The sequence below is a fragment of the Homalodisca vitripennis genome, chromosome 7 (assembly GCF_021130785.1).
Source record: "Homalodisca vitripennis isolate AUS2020 chromosome 7, UT_GWSS_2.1, whole genome shotgun sequence".
Lineage (NCBI taxonomy): Eukaryota > Metazoa > Arthropoda > Insecta > Hemiptera > Cicadellidae > Homalodisca > Homalodisca vitripennis.
Genome location: NC_060213.1, coordinates 29335007 through 29361406, shown reverse-complemented (window position 1 = coordinate 29361406; position 26400 = coordinate 29335007). Strand labels below are relative to the sequence as shown.

At 35.4% G+C, this 26400-nt stretch overlaps 2 protein-coding genes across 8 annotated transcripts in view; both read left to right on the top strand.

The window, feature by feature from the left end:
- Positions 1 to 26400, top strand: part of LOC124365788 (myosin heavy chain, striated muscle-like) — a 654015-nt gene that overhangs the window by 343694 nt on the left and 283921 nt on the right. The window lies entirely within an intron of this gene.
- The window catches only part of LOC124365787 (zinc finger protein basonuclin-2-like), a 213591-nt gene continuing 198555 nt past the window's right edge, over positions 11365 to 26400 (top strand). For 2 of the 4 annotated variants that reach the window (XM_046821801.1, XM_046821800.1), the window contains exon 1: positions 11365 to 11705. In XM_046821801.1, the coding sequence (XP_046677757.1) occupies positions 11627 to 11705 (79 nt within the window). In that variant the 5' untranslated portion in view covers positions 11365 to 11626. Of the gene's footprint in view, positions 11706 to 19127; positions 19404 to 26400 lie in introns of those variants that run through there. The other 2 variants (XM_046821804.1, XM_046821802.1) reach the window with 2 other exon arrangements.

Here is a 26400-nt window from a genome sequence, read left to right as displayed (position 1 = left end):
TTTCAAGTCCAACGGTCAGTTCGTTCTCGAGATGTCGTGCGGATAGACAGCCATAAATGACATTTTCCAGCTCCTCTAATAACAGGCTTCGCTAACGCTCAGCCAAAACCACAGTAACTACTACTGTGAATTCCTTAGAAGTGCTGCATCTGTTTCTTTTTGTGGTTGGTGAACTTACATTGGGCTTTAGGACGACAGAGAAGAATTCGTATAGATTTGTACGAGTCCATTTCAACTAAAATTTATGGCTACTTAGAATTAAGAACGTTAACTAAATTTTGCTACTTAATTAAGATAACAACCACATTTACAGGATAGGACATGATGAGACCACCTCTGCATGACATGCACTCATATTGACATGCACTATACGCATAGTGTTAATATTGATATCATAAAATATTTATTTACCCCAATATTTCTTAACGGAATTTGAACTTAACGTTCTATCAGCATACGTTTAAACCTTAACATTGCGATTACGAACTCTAAAGAACGTAAATTTGTTAACTGTCATATGAAAAACATTAGTTCAGGAGACTTAATGTATACTTTTGGAAGCAAGATGATTGTGGCTTATGTTCATGTTAGTGACATGATACTAATGTCATTAAAACCCAATAAAACCAAAGACTTCAAAACAGATTTAAATACTGAGAGGACGATCTACGGGTGCAGTGACAACGAGGAAAATGCACTCAATTTTCAGAAGGAGGGGGGCGTATCTGAGGGTGAAGACATTTAATTTGGGGCTATTGTGTACTAAATGTGTCTGAGGGCTTATCCGGAGTTGTCTAACAAATGTCCATGACAAATGTTGGCCGTGACGATCTTGAAATCGTAGGATGGAGAAACTATGAGAAAACAAGGTAAATAAGTTGAGACGCAATTAATAATAAAAGGTGAGGATTTACACAGTAGGATAAATCCCACAAATATAAACCAGAGTGAGGAGCCTGAAGATCAGAATCCCAGAACCCAGAAGCCTCAAAAGTTCGTGAACTTACGACCTGAAGTCAAAATGTGATGTAGCTGTGTAAAGCCGTAATTAAGTTCAAGAACTAATGGTCATAATAACAGAGGACAGATTAAAAGAACAGGATATGTAAATAGAGGATACCACAAAACAAAGAATTTCAATAGTTTTGGGATAGTTGGATCCGATGGACCAAATGATTATGGGGATCTTCAGAAGCATGTATCCCTATTTGGGGACTTTGGATGTGATGGGCCACTAAGTTTCTGGAGTTTCTCAAATTCATGACAGAATCAAAGGGAACTTCGGCCCTATAAGGCTATGGGGTCCCTCAGAGTCATGTCAAAATCTTAGGTTATTCGGCTCTGATAGGGTATACGGTTCTGGGGTCTCTCAGAGTCATGTCAGAATCTTAAATTATTCGGCTCCGACAGGGTATAAGGTTCTTGAGTGTCTCAGGGTCACTGAAACCGCTTTGAAAGTTTTCAGGATGCTTGATTAGATCTGAAAGTTCCTGAGGCAAAGGGATCTCGGAAGTTTTTTTTGAGATCAGGGTTGTTAGGAAATAAGAGTATAAAATAAAAGATTCTTTCTTATCTCTTAATTCTTAATAGACGACAGTTTTAATTGTTATCGTTTTTGGTATCTTAATCAGAAAAATCACTAAGGTAAATTACAAAATAGCAAAAGCTAATAGTTCTTCAGAATAAGCACATATCCTGAGATAAAAATGTCCAACTTAAGACACCTTTCTAAATTTCGATGGATGCAATTTATTCCCTGCATAGCCCTAGCGTACATTTCTGTTTTCCAGCTAAATGGTTAACAATTTCAAATGTCACAGAGATCTCAGATAATGGTCTAAAAATCATTAGGATCGAAAGTCCCCTAATCGGGTAGTGCAGTGACGGATGAGGGGAGTAACAAAAACCTTTATACCGTATCACAGGTCGGAGAGGAAACGTCATGGACACCTCGAAGTAGTGTCAGCGTTAATCCTGCGGAGAACTGACAAAGAGACGGTCTGGACCACGCGATGCCGTAAAGGACAAAAGACATATCAAGCTACTTTGAGCCGTGCCGCTGTCCTTGTCGTAAACCCTCCCGGTCAGTCCACTCCGCGGTTTTATCGCCCAGCCCTTCCTTCCTCGGATGACACTCTCGTGTGAAATTCCTACCATGATCCGAGGCCTGTTCACATGTATCTCTGCACGCAGCTGCATGTCTGAATCTGTTTTTTTGGCTTCAACGTCAAAATTGGATTGAAGACGCTTTAGTCTTTCATCAAGTGATTCACTTCAGCCAATTTGAATCCCTAATCTTCTCTTACGAATGAAAATGGTCTGTTTAACCGTGCAACAATTCATTTTCATCGAATTATTTTGATGTTTCTATTTGGTGAACAGGACAACAGCACATTGACTTAATTTCATACCACGTGGAGTCCTACCACTGTTCAGATAATGAAATATTCTTCTTTGGAGAACAGAATACCCAAGCATTTTTTATCTTGCTTACTGAAACCTCTCGTAATCCAGTTATGCAGATCTATTTGGCGTCAACTTAAGTTTCACGCATAATTTCTGTAATGGATTTTTAATTTTGCAAAGTGAATGCACTATCGTTGATTACCCATTCAGAGTGTTTTTGATGACTTACGGAAATTGTTTTTCTTTCCGAGCGTAAGGAAATTGTTGGCATATTCAGTAGAGCATGCTACCAAGACTTGTAATCAATTGCAAGACCGTTTGAATAATTGTGTCCTTTTCATTAAAAAGTTGACGTTTTGACCATTTTTCAAATTGCATGTTTATTCTTGAGGCTCTGACTATGGTGAGGCTCTATAATGCATTTTGAATTTGACAAAGTGAATACACTGTCGTTGATTACCTACTCAAAGCGTTTTAGATGACTTACAGAAATGTTCTTTCCGAGTGTACGTAAATTATTGTCATATTCAGTAAAGCATGCTACCAATTGCAAGACCAATTGAATAATTGTCTCCCCTTTTCATAAAAGGGTTGACGTTTTGAACATTGTTCAAAATGTATGTTTATTCTGGAGAATCTGACTATGGTGATTTGGATACTAAAGCCAAATTAGAAGATATTCCAACGCAGGGTTATCCAATCTATTCTTCTCAAAATCCATGTTCCTTCCATGTTTTCGCGCACAATAAAAGGATCAGCCAAGAAGACACTCCAGGATGCTGCTCAGTTGTGACGGAATTCCAACTGTTCTCAGCACCTCGTCTGAGGACGTGACAGTGTGAACCGGTCCGGCGGTAATCTGGGATCTAAGAGGTTCCTTTTATGACTGACAGTTTGGTTTTGTCATAAACGTCGGTGTCGCAGAGCGGCTTTTAATAAGCGATAAACGGCCGCCGACTGGGAGTGCTGTCCTGAGGCTGTCACCCTCGTAAAGCTTTGTCTTGGGGTCCCGACATCTTCATAAAACAGCTGTGACGACCCCGCGTGCGTGACAGTAGGACTAGGCGGAGAAGATCGGGGAATAACAGTGGTCCCAGTACGGTGCCTTGAGCAACACCGTTGCTGGGGTTTTATCAGTTGAGTTAAGGCTGTTAATTCAGTTGGGTTAGATACTTCTTTTCGTTGTAATTCAAAGAGCTATATTGATAAGCAGATAACTCAAGTGCATAGTGGGGTAAATTACAAAAACCTTGCGCCAGGCTTAATTTATCTTTAGGTAAGCCAATCTGCTTGGTTCAATCTTAAGATAATTAAAATTGGATTTTCACCATTTACGACTGCTTGGCGCTCGACTCATACTATGAATTTCTAGTGAATTTCGATCTTAAATCTAGCCTACCGATAGAAATCATTTCTAGGATATTTGTAATTTATGAATACTAGATTCCTACCAAAGCTGTAGTAGCGATGTGGAATGAAATAGTTTACCACATCTTCACTGTGACTAAATGAGCAGACGAAGATTAATGTACAGAGTGTACATGCATTCACGTGGACAGAGTTGATGTTTTGGAAATGGTTAGTAGTACCGGTCCTGTGCGCACAGCAGATTTATCTGTATGGTATTATGCAACTGGGATAGTCCTGTGCGAAAATTTGTGACGATATTTAGATTTTTATACTCAATGACACAAACCTTAGTTTGCAGATTTGAACAACATTTGGCACGGAAACTAAATAGATATAATCATCAAAAAGAGGCATATCTTATTCTAGACCCTACACTAATAATGAGTTTAAGAGCAATTTAAAGAACATATATTTACTATAAAGGTACACAATATAGCTGATAGGATCATGATAAACTGGATTTGAAATTTAACATGCGGTGTCCCATTATCAAAGGCATTCGACTGTGTTGACCGCAAAACTCTGCTAAAATACTGGAAATACATGGAATCCGAGACGTGCTATACTTGTGGCTTAGATCATTTTTCTAAACGATCGAACTCAAGTTGTTTAAATCTTAAACCAACTTTCAAATCCAATCCAGTTGAGCTACGGGGTCCCGCAGAGATTAATTCTCAGTCCAATTCTGTTTATCATATATGTCAATGAAATTGGATTATCACTACTGCAGTATGCTGATGACACGACTTTCTGTTTCAGTGGAAAATCAAAATCTCTTGGAAGAACAGGCTTTTGATGAAATCAACAATTAAATGTTCAATACTTCAAGAGCCTCAATGTCATCGAAACAAACATCAAAATCCAATGTGATGCACATAGCTCTGAGGCTGGCAGACTCACAATGTGGCCCTTCCCTCATTTTAGCAGATTCGATTCTGAAAGAAGTCTTCGGTAATAATTTCCGATATACACCTAGATCGAGGGTTGACAGAATGGCAACATTTACCATGTTTGCGACAAATTATCCTCAGGACTTATGTTTTGAGGTCTTTATCCAAGTATTGCTCAACTCAGGTTCTGATGACAGCGTATTATGGCTTGATTTACCCCCACCTTACCTACGGAGTGGTTCTATTTGGGGCCTGTGCAAACAACCATTACACGAGAGTTCAAATTGTAGAAGCAAGCGATCCGAATAATCGCTCATTTGAATGTCAAAGAGTCTTGTTGAGAAACCTTTAAAAAACTTTGGCTGTTCACTTTGCCAAGTCTCTACATTTACGAAACAACTCTGGCCAAGACAACTGGCCAAGACATTCATTCATATGAGACCAGAGGCAGAGGAAAATATCGCACTGGTAAACACAGCACGGTAGTTTACGAACATCTGCCCTCACAGGCAGGTGTTCACTTCATCAACAAGATACCCGATGGAATAAATAATGCCGCATCACCCATTGTGGTATACTTGTAGTAACGCTTTCTAGCATCACGCAAATTTTATAAAGTTACCGAGTTTTTGGCATTTCACTGGGCGATAGCCCTATTAGGAGATTGACTTCGGCGCTGTAGTTGGAAAATTTGCAAATGGATGAAGAATGAAAGAATGTTGTATTGTATGTTTGAGTGAGATCCTGATGTGGTGAGAATGTACAACAATTTATCTCTGACTCTAAATTTTGTTTTTGCTACACATGTACATCATTTTTCCGCAATAAACATTAGTTGATCGATAGTATTTTGTATTTCGATCAATAAATATCAGCTGTCGTAGGTGAATTAATTCAAATAGTAATGACTATTTGCATAATCCCATTTGCATTAATAATAGCAACAATGAGGAATTCAAATCTATGTGTTTATTCTGCACTATTCTGGACTTTTATGGCAAACTGTGAATGTGTACATGTATTGTACTCGAAAATTGTTTTTTGACATTGCGGGACTGCATATGAAACAAGTGAGTCTGTGACCACAGCAAATGGAATCATAACCAATACATCATACACCAAATGCAATTTTTATGACAAAAAATCGTCAAGAGAACATCGAGACCGTTTTTCACATTTACTGATCAGGTATGTATGTAAATTTTGTTATAATTTATAGACTGCACTAGGTATAATATAGCAAACAGAGATTGGGAAGCAAGAGCATACACTGTACTGTATCAAGTTTACAGATATCCGTATCTTCGAAAAACTACTAGGGTATAGAGAATATGACCAAGCCAGATGTCCCACAAAGGGTATTAAACTAATCGTAAATATTATTAATAATTCTGAAATTTTGAAAAGCCAATGCGTTTTTATCTATGCTTGCGTAGATATGTTCATACATTATCTCGAAAACCATTTAACATGGAGCGAAGAGATTTACCGCCAATGTAAGTAAGTCTATTGCAGAAGAATTTTTCACTCTGCTTCTTATACTTGGGAGACATGGGAGACAAGAGCCGGAAGTAGACGTCTTTTGACTTTTCAGCTTTTCGGTCCAACATAAATGTGTGTTCCCCAAAGATTGCATTGGAAAAGCAATCGTTTTTTAAGAGTAAGAATCACTCACTAATCACTGATTTAATTCTGAGGGACCGTTATTTGCACAAGTGATTGATCTTGACCAAAATCATTTCGAAAATTTCTTTAACCCAAAAGGAATTTATCATTTAGAAAAAAATTCTGAACAAATTATGTTTTAATATATTTAAAGAATTTTGAATTGCTGAGCTGTTGATAGGATTAAGATCCAGCGTCTGGAAGTTGAAGCACGAATTTTCAAAATTCAAATTTTCTCTTCACAGAGAGAATTCATAGATCGATCGTGATTGATGAAGCTCAAAGGTTAGATCAATCTTTCAATAAAAATTTCCAAATTTCATCCAACATCTATTTATGCGTCCTATAATAATAAAATTTAATAGTCTGACATTTTGTTAACGAGCTAAATAATCATTTAAAGTAAAATATACTACAAATTGACAAGGAACATGTATACTGCAATAAGCAACTATGATAAATTGTTATCATGATTACGATGAATATCATGATATTCTCTTTCTGGTCCCGGTACCATTAGGAATATTCCACAAGTCAAATGGTATTTTTAGCTCTTTCTCTTTGTATGTTTGACAAGGTATACAACACGAGGCTATTATGGGAAGGTTTTTTTTTAATGTGAATGTTGAGATCAGTTCAAGTGCACCTTCCTCTTAATGCAGCGTCTGGAATCTAGAGCTGATACAGACTTGGCTCCTGGAATCGACCCTTCACACCATATCCACGTTAAGAGTAGAACACTCGGTTGCTTCACAGTGATTAGAGATCGAGGCTAATACATCAAAGTGTACTTAATTGTGCACCTGATGAGACAATGAGAACACTTTTTTGAGTAGATTATAGCCTACACTACATTATTGTAGTCTACATGTATCTGATGTTGAAACGATGTAAAGAATTCGTTTTGAGCTTTTTCGTCGCCGTCTATTTTGGACCTCTTCAGACGAACACAACTCCAGATTCTAGGAGTAGTCTGTGACAACGTCAGATTCCAGACGCTGCACTAAGAGGAAGGTGAACTGGAGCTAAACTCAACATTCACAATGTACTCTATGAAAATTATTTTATTACCACTCCCACCCTTTGTGAATTTTGTTTAATATCTCTTTCCTCAATGTTGATGGACAACTACACGGTTCTGCCAAATTAATATTAAATTTTTAAAAGATAATTCAAAACTTTTCTCATAGAAGCTCATGAAATCTTCAGGTAAAGTTCTCTTTTCAGGAAAACCCTTCTCTACACAAGCAATAACCTTTTTGTTGTTCGATGCCCTGGTGTCATATACCATTAACAGAAATGAGCAGTAGTTGTAAAACTGCACAAGTGGAAGTAGAATCAGTTTTAAGTATTTTACTTGATTTTAAAGTATCAGATGAAGGTTGTAGGTTGTGTTTGCGGATGAAACCTCTCTATCACTAGCACATGATGATTGGGGCCAGAACCTTAAGCAAAAGCTCACATACAATCAAATATCTTGCTTGAGTGAGTTTTTTCAAAATCGTCTTTGCTGTAAATAACGACTAAGCAAATGTAACTTAATGTCATACAAATAATACAGATTGTACTCGCATCTTGTTTCGTTGATGATTCACTTCAATCCGTCTCCTTTCACGAAAATTCTTGGAATTTACATTGACCAAAATTTAAGATTTACTGATCACATTGACTCAGTATGTAAAAAGCTGGTTCAAAGTTTTTGTTTGTAAAAGTTTTCTTCGACGATTCTGGACTCCAGCGACATAGCGGCTTCCACCACAGATGCCTCAGCGTCCGTCGCTCTTACCGGACAACTAGGCTGCCGCCCACAGTAGCCTATATATATATATGGCCAAGTAGTGTGGGCGGATAGTCTAAACATCAAAGCGAAAGTTGCCATTATGCTTAAACTAAATGAAAAAGAAACTTACTTTAGTATTTTGTTATAACCATTGCTCCTTACCCTTCCTAAAAACCTTACATTAACATTTTGTCAACACATTTTCGTCAAAATACACTTAAACTTTAAAAGAATTAATTATTATTTGTTAGCTTTTTAGAGAAGCTGATTCAGCTAAGTTTACATGGTAGTCCTGCCGATTCTACAAGCTGGCTCTGCCAATTCTACAAGATGCCCCAACCAATCCTACAAGATGCCACTGCCAGTTCTACAAGATGCCACTGCTAATTCTATAAGCTGGCCCTGTCAATTCTACAGGATGTCACTGCCAATTCTACAAGATGTTACTGCCAATTCTACAAAACGTCACTAGTAATTCTACAAGACGATACTGCCAATTCTACAAGATGCTGCTGCCAATTTTACAAGATGCCCCTGCTTATTCCAGCAGATATCCCTAGCAATTCTTTAAGATGCCACAGCCAATTCTACAAGTTGACACTGCCAATTCTACAGCTGACCCTGACAAGCCTACAAGATGCCCCTGCCAATTCTACAAGACACCATTGCTAATTTTACAAGCTGGCCCTGTCCATTCTACAAACTGAACCTACCAATTCTACAAGGTGGCCTGTTAATTTTACAAGCTGAACTGGCAATTATAGTACTAGATGGCCCTGCCAATTAAAAAAGCTGACATTGTCAATTCTACAAGACCCCAAAATGGTAATTGTAGAACACAGAAAAAATTAAGTAGCCAATAATTTTTAAGTATAACTAGCTGTTTCCCGCGGCTTCGCACGCGTCTCTTAAGCTTTGCCCGTATATTTCTTTGCCTTCAAATAGTGTTTGGATATTTTAATATACGTAACTGCTGTGTTGTAATTGCAGTTTATAATGTGCAGGCGCTTTGATAACTTTTATATCTTGCAGTACAGCCTGGTGGTTAGTTACATCAATGGGCATTGCGTATAAACCTTCTACATAGAAAAATACAAATTTTCATAGTGATCGGTCCAATAGTTTCTGAGTCTATAAAGGACAAACACACAAACATTCATTTTTATATATTATGATTGCAGAAACAGTTTAAACAAAATTTGTCGTTTCTCTTAAGCTTACTCTATGCTTTAAAACTATAAGTGTAAAGAAATTTATATATAAATATATTTTTTGTCGCATTATATATGTTTACAAAGAACAGCTGATTAAAAATTTGAAAAGACTCTGTCACTTAATAACATATGTTTGCTGCAATGCATTTCTTACGGGTATTTCTGTAACCAGTGGGGCGGAATCCTGAATCGGGAAAGGGATAAAGTATCCTATAACCTTCTACAGATCAAGACGAACAAATTAAAAAAAAAATTAGGCGAATCCGTCCAGCCGTTTGTGAGTGATGCTGTTACACACGAACAGTTTCATTTTTATATAATATAGATTATAATTTATTTATAACCCTGTAGGTATACATACACATAAGTCTCTGTTAGTTTTGATCGGTACCAAACACATATAGTGAACTATAGTATAAATTATAATATTTGAGAGAATAATCATCATGTTAAATAAACATAAGTATATACTATCATGTTTAAATAGGAACTCATTTACGTTTTTACAGCTCTTATTAATACAAAATAATAGTATAAATAACATATATTTAACGAACAGAATACACAAGTCTAAAAACAATTTAGTTTTTATCAACAACGCAACACAACAATGTTGGAAACTGTGCAGGACTGCTAGAGAGCAATTAGGAACCAGATATTAAGAGAAATATCGGATTTGTGTGTAGATTGCTGTGATATGGGTGGATACGAATCCAACACAACAACCAATAGTACTTTCTAGGAATCGAATTTCAATTGTGATGTACAAACCTTATATTTCCAACCACTTTGAGTGTAGCTTAATGGTATGGAATAAACTAATAAAATGTCTGGCAGGGAAGTTTTTGAGTATACATTTTTAAATGACCAGTGAAAACCTTTTGGAACCTGTTAGATAAAAAAACTCGCCATGAAAATCCTTTTAACTCTTTAAGATTGTTGTTGGTTACTGTTTATGTTCACGCATGTTTCTGATTATTTATCATTTCTTGCATGTTGCTGGTTGTATATTGTTATTTGTGCATATGGTTATTCGTCAAAGTATCTTATCACTTTGCTGTTATTTATATCTTATCGCACATACCAAATTTATTACTGTTGCTCGTTTTGATATTTAAATATCTATTATTGTCTTTGTCTTTTTTACCTTTTTATTGCGTATTTGTTAACTAACTTATATTACTTACCTATTCCTTGTTTTGTTTATTATTTATTTTTAACACTGTTTGTTATTTAATTATATAAGTAAATATTACTTGTGCTATTAATAGTTTATACTCTTTTTAACTTATTTATGTGTACTGCTGGTGTAAGTCCGTTGGAAGGTTAAAATGGTCGAAATAAAAAAAAAATTAAAAGCAATTTATCACTTAAAACCGGCTGTGCAGTTCAATTAAGAATCTCTTTTCAATAGCATTTAGAGTTAGACGTAACCTTACGAAACTCCTGAAAAATGTAACGTTTTACAAATAGACCTACTTCACTGTGTTTGCTCTCAGAGCACTAGCTTTATAATTAAAAGGCTTTTAGGTTAGGCAACCTTTAAGGGTTCCAAGGAAAAGAGTCAAGTTTATTTCCTTATTCTGCAACAACCATTTAAATGAAATGATGTGGTATTCAACTCATATCCTGCAAAGTATCTTGAAAGCTACATGCCGAGCATGACTCTATGAGCCTTGGTTCAGTTGTACCAACGTCAATTCTTAGTGCAATAAATAGTGAATTTATCTACGATCATAAAACCAATTACTAATAAATACCACGCGGTACTTGTTGGTCGGGAGCTGGAGAACAAAATGACGCCGGCCCGAACGGTCCAGGCCGCCCATAAGGTACCGGTGCGAAGATAAAGCTCGGCGAACCGGCGAATCCAGTGACAAAACAACCGCCCCCCACATTTGGTTGGTCTGCGGTGACATTCCACGGTAGGAAGGGAGGGGAGGGAGGCGACAGTCACATGGAGGGGGAGGAGGGGAAACAGTTGTTTGGTCGGGCGACAGTGTGCGTTTGTCCACCGCTCAGTGCACATCGTGACAGTGTCGCTTCTGCAAACTGCACTACAGTTTCTGCCAAACTTGGGATTTGAGGTTATGTTCCATTGACCGCAGCGTGAAACCGGTTCGTTTAACGTCACTGCCGCGTCCAGACGATCCGCTGTGAGGTAACATTTAACACCTGTTGAATCCGACTGTTGTGGTCCGAGTGCGCAAGCGATGCTATCAGTGTGGTGAAGTGTGCGACCGGTAACCCAAGGATTGTGGATGGACTCTAAAGAGGACCTGGAAAAACTTTGGATGGTGGCTAAGGACCGGCATGAACTTTATGGAGAGATGGGAATCGGTAAGTGGCCTACTTCTGTCTGTAGTGTTTCCAGTTACATAAATGTCCGTCTTCTAGCTCGCTAGAGTATGTTTTAATTTGAGTTCCACTATTTAAATGTACGGAATTAAAATCAATTTGGTAAAGAAATAAATTTAGGAATTGCTCGGCTACGCAATAGGCCCTTGTGGCAGAAGTACTTGGCAATAGAAAGCAGCTAAGATGTCAAAAATTGTTTACATTTCTATTTGAGAACAAGAAATATTAAGTATTTGTAGAGAAAGTATAACTCTAGAATTCCTCGACATAATTTGAGCGATATTGGGTTATTTTGTTAAATGTGTGGCTAAGTTGATTTTAGTGCACATTGCTACATCTTGGGTTATAGAATTAATTGTCTTCTGATTTAATATTTGTATGTCTAAAAATATGGAGGACTATCGAAATTATTTGGATGCCATAGGCTATTTACTTTCTATACATTAAGGATTTAACTCAAAGCACACTTTGAAGTAAATATAGGCTATAGTGCAAAAGCAATCGCTAGGTAAAAGTACCAAATAAAATATGGCAAAGGTATACACATTAGGATTTCTGATTTAAGTAGCCTAACACTAAACTTAAGTTATCTTCATACAAGAAAGTTTAGAATAGATTATTATTTATGAATGCTTGATTGATATACACCATGAAACTTTTAGTCGAGTCTAATTATTGATCTACCTGTGTATAATGGTTAATGTATGTCTGTTATTGTCGATAATACTATTAGAAGAAGGTTTTTAAGTAGCATATACCACAAATTAACTATAAAAATTGTTTTCAATAAAATATAAGGTATGTTATTGTATGACATTGTTCTTAGTTGAACCAGTATTGAAATCCATAACTTCATTTTTGAAAAAAAAAGTTTCTTTAGTATACCTTGGACACAATGTTCATGTAATTACTGTAACTAACCATAATGTTGTCAAATTATAGGAATGAGGTACAAGCCTCAATGTAGGCTTATGTACAATACAATAACTGCACTGGTGTATGTAGACTTGTAGAGATTTCTAGATAATATCAGTAGACCTATATTGCACATAGGACAAACCATAGATTATTATTTATGAATGCTTGACATCAGTATACTGCATTTCTGTGAAACTTTTAGTCGAGTCTTGAATCTGTATTGATCTACCTGTAGTTATTAGTATAACATATGGTTAATGTATGTCTGTTATTGTCGATCCTCAATACTATTAGAAGAAAGTTTTTAAGTTTGCATATACCACAAATTAACTATAAAAATTCTATTTTTCAATAAAATATAAGGTACTGTTAATATATATGACATTATGTAGATCTTAGTTGAACCAGTATTGAAATCCATAACTTCATTTATTGAAAAAAAAAAATTTCTGTTATTGTATACCTTGGCTGTATTGTTCCCTGCAATGTTTGGCTTGGTGCTTGAGCTAACTAACCATATTATTGTCAAATTATATGAATGAGGTAGAAGCCTCAATGTAGGCTTATGTACAGTTTTACAATAACTGCACTGGTGTATGGCTTGGCTTTGTAGAGATTTATAGATATTAGATCAGTAGACCTATGTAAAACTGTAACCCGTTAGACAAAATTGGTCTATAGATTAAAAATAAAAGAACTTCTTACATCATATAAATTTAAAGTTCCATGAACTGGGCCAAAATAGTCAAAATTTCAAAACTGTTTTACGGTTACAATTAAGAATTACATATATATTCAGAGGGAGTCCATTAATATTTTACAATTTGTAGAAGAAATTTTTCAATAAACTTACTGAATTCTACTTCTACCTAATTCGATGAGGTTATCAAATATAGATTATATATCATAACGAAACCAACAGAAATAGAAAAAGAGTTATGAAAAAGTTAGAAATATAATAGGACCCAAGATAACGTCTTGAGGAACACCTGTTCTTACAGTCATGTGTTATATAAAAATAAAGCATTTAACTTCAGTATAATTTAGCATATAAACCTTCAAGCCTACAAACAAGCTGAATGAATTCCAATTAGGGAGATCAACGTTATTCTTTAAGCCTCTTTTCCAATATATTTACAAAATAAAACTGGACAGCAATCAGTAGATTCCATTTCTAACACCAAAAGCCTCCCTCGAGTCGACACTTAGATCTGAGGACTGTTTTCTTTTGGCCAGAACATTAACAGTTTTTGAGAAATGTGTGCAGCATGTAAACACCACTAATAAAAATGTGAATGAAGAGTTTTAAGTATTTTTGTAAAAGCTGATAATGTTACTATTGGTCTATAGTTTACACATTCTTATTCACTTAATTTTTGATGCAGGTTTCACAATGTGGAAACGCCCAAAGCCAAACTATAAATCTAAGGTTTTACAAAATGCACGGATAAGAAAATTAGAAGAATGGTTATTCAACAATTCACCAAAATCAGATGGCGTATAGTATGATATTCTAGTTTATATCTTACTAAGTAGTTGACTAATCTTTGGTGTGATTCTTGGACATCATCAGGGCATAAGATATTATTCCAATCTTACATTATAAGCCGTACAAGAAGGTATAGGAACATTGTGATCAAAAATTTTGATCCTCTGCTCACATTAACGTGAAGCTAAATGTTTTTATCATTCTTGAAAATTTAAGTATACAACCTGTATAAATGCCCGTGTTATGTAGCAATGCTACAAAAATCACATGTATCACATGCTATAGAGCGTTCCGTTTAGGCCTATACTATTGCATCACTTAGATGTAAAAGGACGTGATGATGCGTTGTTGCCTGTTTTATGAGGATTTGCAGTTTTAAGATTAACTGTTTTTACAATTTTTCACCAGCATGTGTTTTTCCTTTTGTGGCCTGCACGCATTCATGCCAATGCACACATATTAATTTGGATTTCTTCTTGTCCTTTGGACTATCTTAAAGTTTAGCACCTGGAATAATTTGCTACGTTGACAGGCTTGAAAATGACAAAATATTTCAGAATACTAGCTCTTGAAAAGACAGACGCATTAAGAAAATAAAAATTGTACGCTAGGCAATCTTGGAAATAGAAAAGAAAAATATGTTTTCATGTACACATTGTGAATGTATTATGTGGCATATATAAACCCTACATTGGACAATGTTGGTTAATGTTAATGCTACTATACAATGTTTCTGCAGAATTTTATGAGTACTTACGTGATATTCTGAATGCAGTTGGTTGTAAAATATAAAATTGCCTACTCTCTACTGGTGGACAACCCCCCCCCTCCCACCCGATAGCGACGACCACACATATATTTACAATATCCAATTAAATTAACGTTTTGATTTCATTGTAACACGTCACTAACTTTGGGTAGATGCGCCAATCATACAGCGATTAGCTATAATAACAGGCACCCTAATAAGAGAGCCGCTACAGTATATCATCTGCGTAATTTTGTACACCGGAATAATTATGTCGGATAATCGCTCTGTTATAGGAATTGCGTTTTTGCCTAGTTATACACTTCGATCACCTGATACGTGATGTTGTACGAATTAACTTTGAAATTAAAACGAATTTATTTAATACGCATAATCGCTGAATAGAGTGTTCCGACTATAAATTTCATGTTGGTTGGAATATAGTTATTGTGGTTCAGCGATATCAAGTAAGCAGCTGGTTTAGTGTTCTTTATAAGGCTGTGATAAAAAAAATTAAGTCATCTCTGATAGATTTTCAAAATGGTTTTAATGCTCTTGTATTTTTTATTGTGCGGTTCTTTGCTGAGCGTTAGCGAAGCGTAGGCCTATCACTCTAGCGACTGGAAAATTCCAATTCTGTCTGTCTGTCTATCTGTTTCCATGATATCTCCAGAACGAACTGACCTACAGAATTGAAATTTTGCACAACGCTTCTTTAGTATATAGGCTAAGTCGAATTCGATTATGGTGCATATCGTTCCATGGGATTTGGCTGAGCGTTAGCAAACAGTTATACATTGATCTCACGTGTAACAATGATGCCAAATCGGTAAAATAGTTAATTTATTAAGAAACTGAGTACAAACATATGAATTTTAACAAGCATATATGTAGTCTAATGAAATGAGCTATTATTACTAATTAAATGAGCTATTATTATTAATTAAATGAGCTAGCTGTAGGACTTGGAATTTTGCATGGAACCTCAAAGAACCCTGTTACGCCAAACCTGGTGTGTGGTGTTCCTTGTAAGTAGGTATTGTATTGAGTTAAATGAATGTATTAATCATTATATAGGTTAACTATTTCTTTTTAATTTAGGGAATTCCACGATCTTCAAATGAATTCCAATCGGAAGATCTGTTGAAAACTTAAGTGGTCAAATGGCCTTTAGCCACAAATCTGTAACACTCGAATAATTTGGGCATTGAATAAGTTGAGACATCAATAACACAACCATACGAGTATATCGCGTGCCACAAGTTTTTCTAACAGAAACGTTATAAAAAAATCAAACCTGTTAGGCCTACATTATTTATACATACCTGGCCAACACGTTTTTGCGGTACTAATGTGTTTCCTTATTCCTCGTCTGCAGGTATTATTTGGATAAGATGTGTTTATTCAAGGTAACGTGTTTGTTCAGCTTTCGGTTTCTAACTACCATTTGTAATAATTATTGAGTAAGTAGCCTACAATTGATGAAATAACGCATAATTTACGATTTTACATTATTGTACACACTTCGTGAATAATTTTGTGTCTGTGCTGAACATATATCGTACACTGTTATTTACTTTTCCCATGGACTTTACTTTTATGTTACTTAATCAGTGTTGATAGCTTACTAAAGAGTATCGTATGAGACTAAATTTCATATAATATTCAGTCTGTTTAGTCTGCGTAATTGTCGTTGCCATGATAAGGCAATATTTTTATTTTATTTTTGATAATTTTTTAACCCAAATTCTTGCAGTTCTTTCTTGAACTAAAAGTTATTTATGTACCAAGTTCCAAGCCTACGGGATATTTTATATCAAGGATTATCACTCAAACGAATAATCCTACGACTACACGATTTTGAGAAGAACTTGGAGGTCCTGAATAAAATAGAGTCTGAACCGATTGAACAGTTCAGGACCGAAATTTGTGTAACTCAGGATCGGAAGATTACTTAACTTTTGCTAGAATGCTGATTCGGCAATAGCCCAGAGTAGCTTGTTCTCGCGATAACCGAATCAAGCAACTTCGAGCATGAGCACTTTACAGCGCTATCCAACGGCCAGACCTAGGTGGGACACACATTCTGTTGACTGGCTCAAGTTACTTACCTCAGTGAGACCCCTGGAATTAGATTGTCTTTTATTTAGTCTCTCTAGTTTTGGTTTAGCACAGTCTAATTCTAAGTAGCTTTCTTTATATGCTTTAAACAATGTACTTAGCCTAATATTGAGTGTTAAGAAAAACCGTATGTTTTACTCCCCTCGCTTCCAATGTATAGTACCTAAGTTCCCAAAGACCACTGTGCTATTTATAGGCTTAGCGGCTAAACAAAACATAGGTGATTCGCCATAACTACCCTATCACGTTTGAGAGTGTAAGAAACGTTACAAGATACCGCTACAGACAAAAACTATTTAGTCAAATTTCCCTCCACCAGTTTACTGTAATCTTTTCAACATATTATGCAAACAAAATAGTAGGCTAAATTTGGCCTACCTTATTAATATAAAACAAGACATAGCCTAAGACTTGTGCAATGCCAATAAATTACTCGTCATAATTCGCTAAACTACCGTAAGTGGTGTAAAAATTATCGCATCAATTCGTTAGCGACGTTTTTACCGCTCATTACAGCTATTACGAGACTTTATTAGGCTATATCCATACGATGAAGCGATTAACTTAACGATGGACGATGATTTGCCTATACATACAGTAGCCTACCTAATTTTAAATGGCCTACTCTGGGATTTCGCAAAGAGGCCCGTGTTTATATACGACAGCCAGTGCGTTATTTTGAGTCGATAGCCTACAACATGAAATAAGGTTGTTTTTTCACAGCGACGCGAACATTCTTGACCTTTAGCCGCGGAGTGGGCCTTCCTCAGATAAACTGAGATCAGTAAGTAATAAATTACTGCTCCGTTATTGCGCTGTAGGCTATTCTGTTCAGACATAGGTGTCCCTGATGCGGCAGCGGCTTGTAGACAATGAATGACAGACGGTAGGGGATGGTGTAGGGTGAGGGAGGGTGGATCAATGCTCCCCTCCCCCCCACCTTCTTGTGATCTGGGTTAGTAAAACTTGTGCCCTATGCGATAACAGTAACAATAAGCAGTTACAGTTAGACCTGTTGCTGGCTTGTACGGGGGGGGGGGGCTTGGGCTCCCTAGTTTAGTGGGAAATTTCATTTGTGAATAAGTCATTTACGATTGATAATGTAGTTTTTTGAAAAATTACAACCTCACTTTCAATTATATTGGCACATAGCGAGATATTAATTCTGGAATGGATCGTTAAAAATTTAGTAGCACAGTGCGTAATCAAAAAACTTTTTATATTTATTGCATTAAAATTGGTACACGAAAATATGGTTTGTTTTGCTTAGTGTTTATTTTTGTTACTTCACTGTGCCACACGGGTAGTACAAAGAAAATATTAGTAACAAATTTGTCTTGTTTCACTGGTGTTAATTTCACACTTTTGTTGTATAGTCTACTAGAACCTTTTATACTAGAACTAGAAATGAATAAGTTGATTGTGATGATTTCTCGTCAACCTTTGGAACTGTTACTAACTAACCCTCTTCCCAAATTTTCACTTTTCTTATCGTGTTAGAGTTTCTTAAAGGTGGAGAGAAAATACGTTTGATACTATAGTTGTTTGATGCCTGTCTGATTTACTTCAAAAATGTATTTAGCTACAAAATATTGCATATAGAATCCGGTACAGTTTCGATTTCCTTAATTAAATGGGTATTTTTAAAAGTTAATTTTATAATCTCAAGAATCTTGCTTTTAAATACCAATTAGGCTGTTTAGGGATTCATTTCTTTTGACTTTCATGGATTGGGATTTCGATTTTTTAAGCTTTACTGTTTAATTACTTCTTTGTTGCGTGGGATAAATCTAGATAAACGCCAACCTTTGGTGGTGAAGGGAAGGGGGAGACACTCAGGTTACTCTTCCTCCATAAAAAAATGATGGTCAAAATAAATTCGAACAGTTTCTCTTCGTCGTCATTCTATTGAGGAATGTTTTTAGATGTTCTTTGATAGTCCTGCGTGGAGAAATAGTGTGTTAGTGCAATCTATGTTCCCTAGCAAGTAGAAATAACTCCAATAGAGACAACTTTAGGAAGGTATGTATCCTCAGATAGTCGGGGACTGTCATGTCGAGATCAGGGGTGAGAACCGGAGAGCCCGTGTGTCGCAGAGGGGGGGGGTGACCGTGCCTCCCCTCCTGTCACCCCTCCAGGCCAGGAAGAGTGGCAAGAGTGTATTCGGAAATATCAATAGAGCTGTCGCATCCGACGCCATTTTGTAGTGACAGAGGGCGGGGCGGTGCGGGGCGGGAGCGGTCACCTGTCCTGTCGTCTGTCGTCTGCGCAGGCTCGGCGCGACTGTCACAAGGAACGGCGGACAGTGAGACGGTAGAGTGCGGGTCGCGAGGCAGGCGGCAGCGGTATGCTTGGACCCGGACCGGCGACATGGAGACGGTACAGCAGTTGTGGAGCCACACCGGTGAGTCGCTCAGCTGAGTCTTGATCAGCTGATCTCATTGATTTATTAGGTTAGCTCGTTTGGTTGGCGGGAATACGGCAGCATACGTGACATAACCTCAAACTTCGATCTTACCTAAACTTTAGCTCAAGGTAGTTGACCCAGTTTTGTTATTCTTGTATTAACAGCCATTGTAAACATCTAGTTTGTAAAAAATGTATTACTTTAGATTATTTTAAATGCCTCTCTCCTTATTATGGCTATAATTCCAACAAGTTAATTAATTTAAAATTGTGTATTAAGACTGCTTTATAAGTACAAGTAACGTCGCGTCGTCTGATAGATAGATTATTAATCCTGTTATGAGAGATAGACTACTGATTTAAGAAATGTATTTTATTTAAATTTAAGATTTTGACGGTACATTTTTATTATCTGTAGACCTCAACTTCCTTGCTGATCTAGGGCAGTTGACCTATATTATTCTTAGAAAGGTGTTTTGTTTTCATTATAAAAAGCACTGTGAGTAATTTTCACAGTGTACAAAAGAAAAACGTTTAATTTTTGCATTTACATTTCATAAATCTTTAAAAACTGAAGTTTCAGTTGTTCTTTGAAACAATTATAAGATGAGTAGTAGCTTAAGTCAATTTGAAGTGAAATTGCTTGCATTTGCTTAGCAATTTAATACCTAGATTACGTACTTTATAGTAGAAAACTAAACCACTAATTGGTTAAAACAGTTATTTTTTATTACTGAGTTGATTGCCATGCCCAAATCCGTTTTGAAGTACACGTCATGAACATCAACTAACTTCTCTCCATACATGTCAATCTATCTTATATAAAATATAATCATAAAACAAAGGCAATAACTACGAAATCGTTACACATGTTAGAAAGAGGTTGTAAAACTGAATACAGTACTTAATTTTGAGAGAGTCCAATTAGTAGTAATTACAGCGGAAATGTATTTGAATGATTAATTGACAAACAATCCACGTTAAGGATATGTTTGTCCCGTCTTAAAAATATTTTTATTAGACAATCACTATGCTTAAGTTTGTTGATTGGTTAAAACAAAAGCGGGAATAATTTGAAGGTGATCTTTTTTGGGTGTTTAATATATTAATATAAAGTGCGTAGCGCATTTTCGCGTGTACAAATCAAGTGATTTGGGGATATAACTGCGGTTGTTGAAAAGTAGTAAATTAACATAATTAATTTTTATGACTGCTATAAATTTACAATCTCCAGTAAGTAAAGTAGGGATCGATCATAGGTCCCAGAAGAGGGCTACAAACAAAAACATTTTTCAGATACAACTAAGAAATTTGTTGATAAAAAAATCTTTAATGTAGGCTACACATTTTTTATGGAATCAGATGGTTTTCGTTTGCATACTCCGTACCCCTATACACATTTGGATATACCCAGTTATGAAGTATGTTGACAAAAAAACATTTTTAAACACAAAACACCGTGCAATTTATACACAAAAATGCAATTAAACAAACAATTTTTGTACACTTTTCTTCGTGTAAGAATCAATCTTAGTTTGAACCGTCACCGACAATGAATAAATAGTACGCTAAAGAAAAATAAAACATTCACAGAATTGTAAACGATAAAACAAGCATGTTTCATGAGAAAACAAATCAAAACACATTTGAGAATGAAAAAATATATAAGTTAACTAGAAGCGTTTTAAAAAAGTTAAATAAGAAAGTACTTTAGAAATATTTAACACTGAACAACTATCAAAATAAAACAATAAGTTACATGATAATTTGTAACATAGGCTATAATAAATTTTAAGAAACAGTGAACTTAAGCAAGAATGGATTACAATGAGCAAGAGAAGTCACTGGGAAAAAAGGTGGAGGAAAGGACAAAAAAGACCGTTATAAAAATATACCAGCATTTGAAATTACAAAGAACTGACATTTTATCCAATACTGTAATGTTTTTAGGTACCGTTCTTACTAGAGTTTCAGAGTGTACACTAGTTTTTTTCTTTCTTTTTCTTTTTTTACTAGATTTTCATAGTCTATCTTTGTAATAAAGGATCCTACGTATCCTTCACATCTCCGCTATAACTCTTAATAGAAAAGTCTCAGGGACTTGAAGTAGATAGTCTAGTTTCTTCTTGCTGCAAGGAAGAACTTTTTATTTTGAGGTCAGATAGTCACTGTTAGTAAAGTAACAGTCTGGGTAAGTAATTAATCTGGGGAAGTAACAGTCAGTCACTTTAGGCGTTATAAAGAAACACAACTGTTATTAATACGGCAGTTATACATCAAAAGCTTCCTGGTTTTCACAAGGAGTCACAGACAGAATATCATCATCTGTCACAAATAGATATCTACAAGGAATAAGTTTGTATTTTTTTAATCATATAGTTACACAACTCCCTGTTCCATTGCAAGTTGTTTACTCAGAAATATTCCCTAAGGGACCTGCAGGTCCCGCTGTCCGCATACAAAAATCATGTCTCTGTCTGGCTGTTGGAGGTCGGCGCTGAACACGCTGAGTCACTGCTCTCATCTATATACTAGACTAATATATATGATAACATGTATTTACTGGACTAACTTAGATTATTACACGTAACAAACTGTTCTACTGATTTTTCTTATGCCGTTTTGCCTCCCATTTCCAATGGTTCTTAAAACAGCGCAGTACCCTCCGACTATCGTGTGTTTAGTCCCATATATCTCATGTAAAAAAAATGTCATCCTGTTTTTTTTTTATTTTATTCCCACGACTTTTCCACCATTTTACTCGTTTTTGTCAGTTTGCCTTGAGAAATATTTTTCTAATTGAAATAAAATGCACTAAACATTTCTTATTGCAAGTGTGAGATTTTCTTATTTAATTTTATTCACCATTAGGCCTACGTAATTAAACATTAAAAATTTTAACACTGGATTTCCTTTTTATCTCCATAAGATTCAAAATAGTTTTTGTTTAGGTGCGTCATGGAGACCATTTTGAAATTGACATTAAATATATCGGACCAAACACAACATCAATGAGTACTATGTCCTCTTAATACCCTGAAAATAACCCAAATCTAGCTTTTAATTAATTGTGTAACTCAATATTTTATCCATTTACAAATAACACGCCTAATTTTGTTCATTTGATCGGGTTCGATATGAATACCATTTTAAACAGATAGAGGTCTACATCCGTAAATCTGGATCCGATTACTGACGTAGCTTAATGAGTGAGTGAATTGTTTTATTATGTACGACCGAATGTAACAGGAATTATTATTTTTATATTTATACTATAACGACGCTCGCAAAACAATTTACAATTGTCTAACTGCAAAAAAGAAACTATTATTGTTGAGTTTTAAAGTATTTGTGCCACAATTTATATAAAGCGTGTCGTCACTAAATTTCAGTTTTTTAAATTTTGTTTTTGAGATACGACGATTGTTTATCATGATCAATATGATAATTTATAATGATACCGCGTGTGCAAATCGAAAAGAAATAGACTCGGCACCGTGCACAAACCTCAAATTTATTTTCGTGCACCAAATTTGATTTTGATGTTCAGTTTTCGACAGGCTCGGTCTCTCTACCGCCTGTTATTCTCTCACAGACTCGGCACCGTGCACAAACCTCAAATTTATTTTCGTGCACCAAATTTGATTTTGATGTTCAGTTTTCGACAGGCTCGGTCTCTCTACCGCCTGTTATTCTCTCACAGGCCGATGGTAAGGACGAATGCCGCGCCTGATGACAATCGGCGGCCGATACCTAGCAGGTGACTGTAGGCGGGACAATCTCGCGCCGCGCGGCGTGCAGTTGCATAAATTATGCGCGGCCGGGGGCGGCGCGCTCGCTAGACCGACACCTCTACGCTCCGACAATTAAACAATGCAATTGAATTTTCACACACCGTCCATTGGATGGTGCACGCTTACCAGAGTGGAATCCGGAACACCCTGTATATGGAAATTGGGTCCTCAGTGCCGAATCTTTTGTTTTTTTTGCTATCAATTAGAGGTATAAGGTCTGAACTGGTCAATTTCTTTTTTGTTAGACAATTATCTTCTCTAATTCGATTACATTTTTTTATATTCAACTAACATCCTTTTATTTGAACTTAAAGATGGAATTTTGTTGACCACACTACGAATGTTTTGTACAATTTATAAACAAGCTAAAGTTTTAATTAAGACCAAGCTGTTAGTATCTTTTTTTTATAATTGAGTATTAATTCGTCATATAAGTAGTTGACATGATGGCTTGAGGTGTGCTCTTCACTTTGTAGCTACATATATACTCGTACATCAAATTTTAAAATATAGATGATTTGGATTAGTAATTTAGGTTGTACGTGATATAGTAGGGAGTGGATTCATAAATTAGCGAAATTCTTATAAAAAGAGAGTGATTTGTGAAGCAATACAAAATGGTTATAAGCAAAGTTTATTGATTCAGCATTACGTCACATTAGGCATGTAAAATTTTAAAATTTAGAATATATTGATTTGAAATTCATGTGATAAGTGAACAATATTGTTGATGGACTTCATATACTGGCAAAATTCTTTGATAAACAGTTATTTTTACAGCAAGCCATGAATATTTTTTGTACAATTTGTACTTTTTACAGTCGTATTCAATTATGTTATGCTCAAAGTTGTGCATAAAAGCATTAAAGAAGCTAATTTATTGCCTGAGCGTTAACGGAGCCTCTTATTCATATAGTCTAGCTATACCAACCCACACAACATCGTTTTATAGTGATCCAATGTACAGTCTTTTATTATTTGAACACTGATTTGAGACACAATTTAATGAACAAAAATCTTAATTCATCATAGCGGGAAAGGTGTCAGACTTTTAATTTTGCAAGAAACTTTATTCCTACAAGAATGGGTTCTATGATGCGTAATTTCGAAATTTCAATTGCTCTATTATACAATTGGCTATATACTCGCAGGACATGTTGAAATGAGGTATACATTTGAAAGTATTGTGTCCTCTAGCTAGTCCTGTATCATTGTTATGCAAACAGAATATGCTACGTTGTCGGTTCCTCTTAATACACTAGTCTATCTGTAAGTACATTCAATCTTTCCCTGATACTTTCTACTCATTACACGTTTCTGTAGCCTCAAGATGACTGACGGCGGATTATAATGAGGTCAGTTAGGACATTGATAAGAGCGAGATAACAGAAGATGAGTTTCTCAGAAACCAGAGTCAATGTGTCGTAAAAACTTTGTCCTAGTGATAACAACAAGCACTTTTTCTAGAGGCATACATTTTTAAAATTTCCCTAGTCGTATTTCAAAATTTCGCATGGTTGTTGTGTATATAAGGTTAGACAGCCAGTTTGTTGTTCGAATACGTTAAGAACAAAACAAAATGTTCAGTAATTAAACTTGGTTAATTGATAAGATGCTTTTGAAATACAATAAGAAATTCGAGTATTTAATAGTATAAAATATGAAATATATTACATTTATTATCTTTTGAGATGACATAATTAATATATGAGCATAACAATAATTCATAATTTTAATAACAAAATATATGTCTTTCTCACGTTTCATATGATAATTTAAAACTGTTTACTTTATTTTAATGAAATTTCATTATAACAATTGGAATTAATTAGTGTTTAATATGAATGACTCAAACTATTTATAACATTATATACAATAGTATATTTCTTTATTAATTTGTGTTATTTATCTGATTCTAGCGCACAATACAACACTTATTATACAAGGTTTTGTAACTCACTATACAAAACATTTTTAATTCCACGACAGCAAAAACTAGCTCTAGTGATGATATTAATATGTAAGTAAAAATAAATTATGGTAAGAAAACTTTTCTGGAATGGGCGATAATTGTATTGGATTGTGTGTATTGTAACCATTGCATTATTTAAGAACACAATACAATTTTATATTATGATTCTCATTAAATTCACTCAATAAATGTCTTTTGCGTATTGTTGTGTAAAAACTGTTAGTTAAAAGTTGGAAATGCGGCTTGAAATTTAACCTTCCTTTTTAAAGGAAACCCCGTGTAAAAGGTTCAACTATTTAAGTATCTTCAATCATCGAAGGTCAAGGAAGGGCAATTTTGACACATTTTTTTATAGTCGTTAATAAATCTATACGTCCTAATATTGCATCTTTCACTAGTTTTAGTGCGATAGCTATTTAATTAATGCCTAAATCATTTATTTTATTATATTTTTTATGTTCTACGGTAACCCGTCTGGGGTTTAAAACACTACCGAATCCTTTGTTTATGTTAATTCCGGTTGTTTATCACTTTTCTTTATTTGTTTTGGATCTGATTCTCTTCTATCGGCTTTTGCCCATTGGACTTCTTTGGCAATGAAATTATTGATAAGACAATTATGTAAAACGCATAAAAATCCTTTATAGGTAATAAAATTACAAAAGTACAATTTTTGGTGCAAGCTATTTTTAAAATTATTAGCAATTAAATTTACAGTTTTTTTTATATTAGTTTTGAGATTACATTTACGCGAAATTGTTTATAACGATGAATAAATATGATAATTGTTATAACACCGCTCTGCAGATCGACAAGTATTAAACTCTTCACCGTGAACAAGCTTCTGTTGCCCATGTGGGACTAAACCGGGATAAGTTTGCAAACATTTTGATTTTGATTTTCCGAAAAGGATAAAAGGATTTCGGACATTTACCATCGTTATATGTTACAAAAGGTAGCATATACGTATGTATACAAAGGTAATTTTATATATTAATATCTCCCGACCTGACGAAGAGGATGGATTCCAATCTTCGAAACGTAGTGTTATGCCTTTTGTAACTATTGCAAATTTCCGAAATCCTGTTATCCTTTCAAACTTTCCATCATCAACAACTAACTTCAAACAAAGAATTGATTTTCCTGTAGACGCTATGCGGTTCGATGTGTCAACCAAGCCTCTTGTCGGCAGGGTTATCGAGTACGGGTTATCCCTGTTATCACTGTGC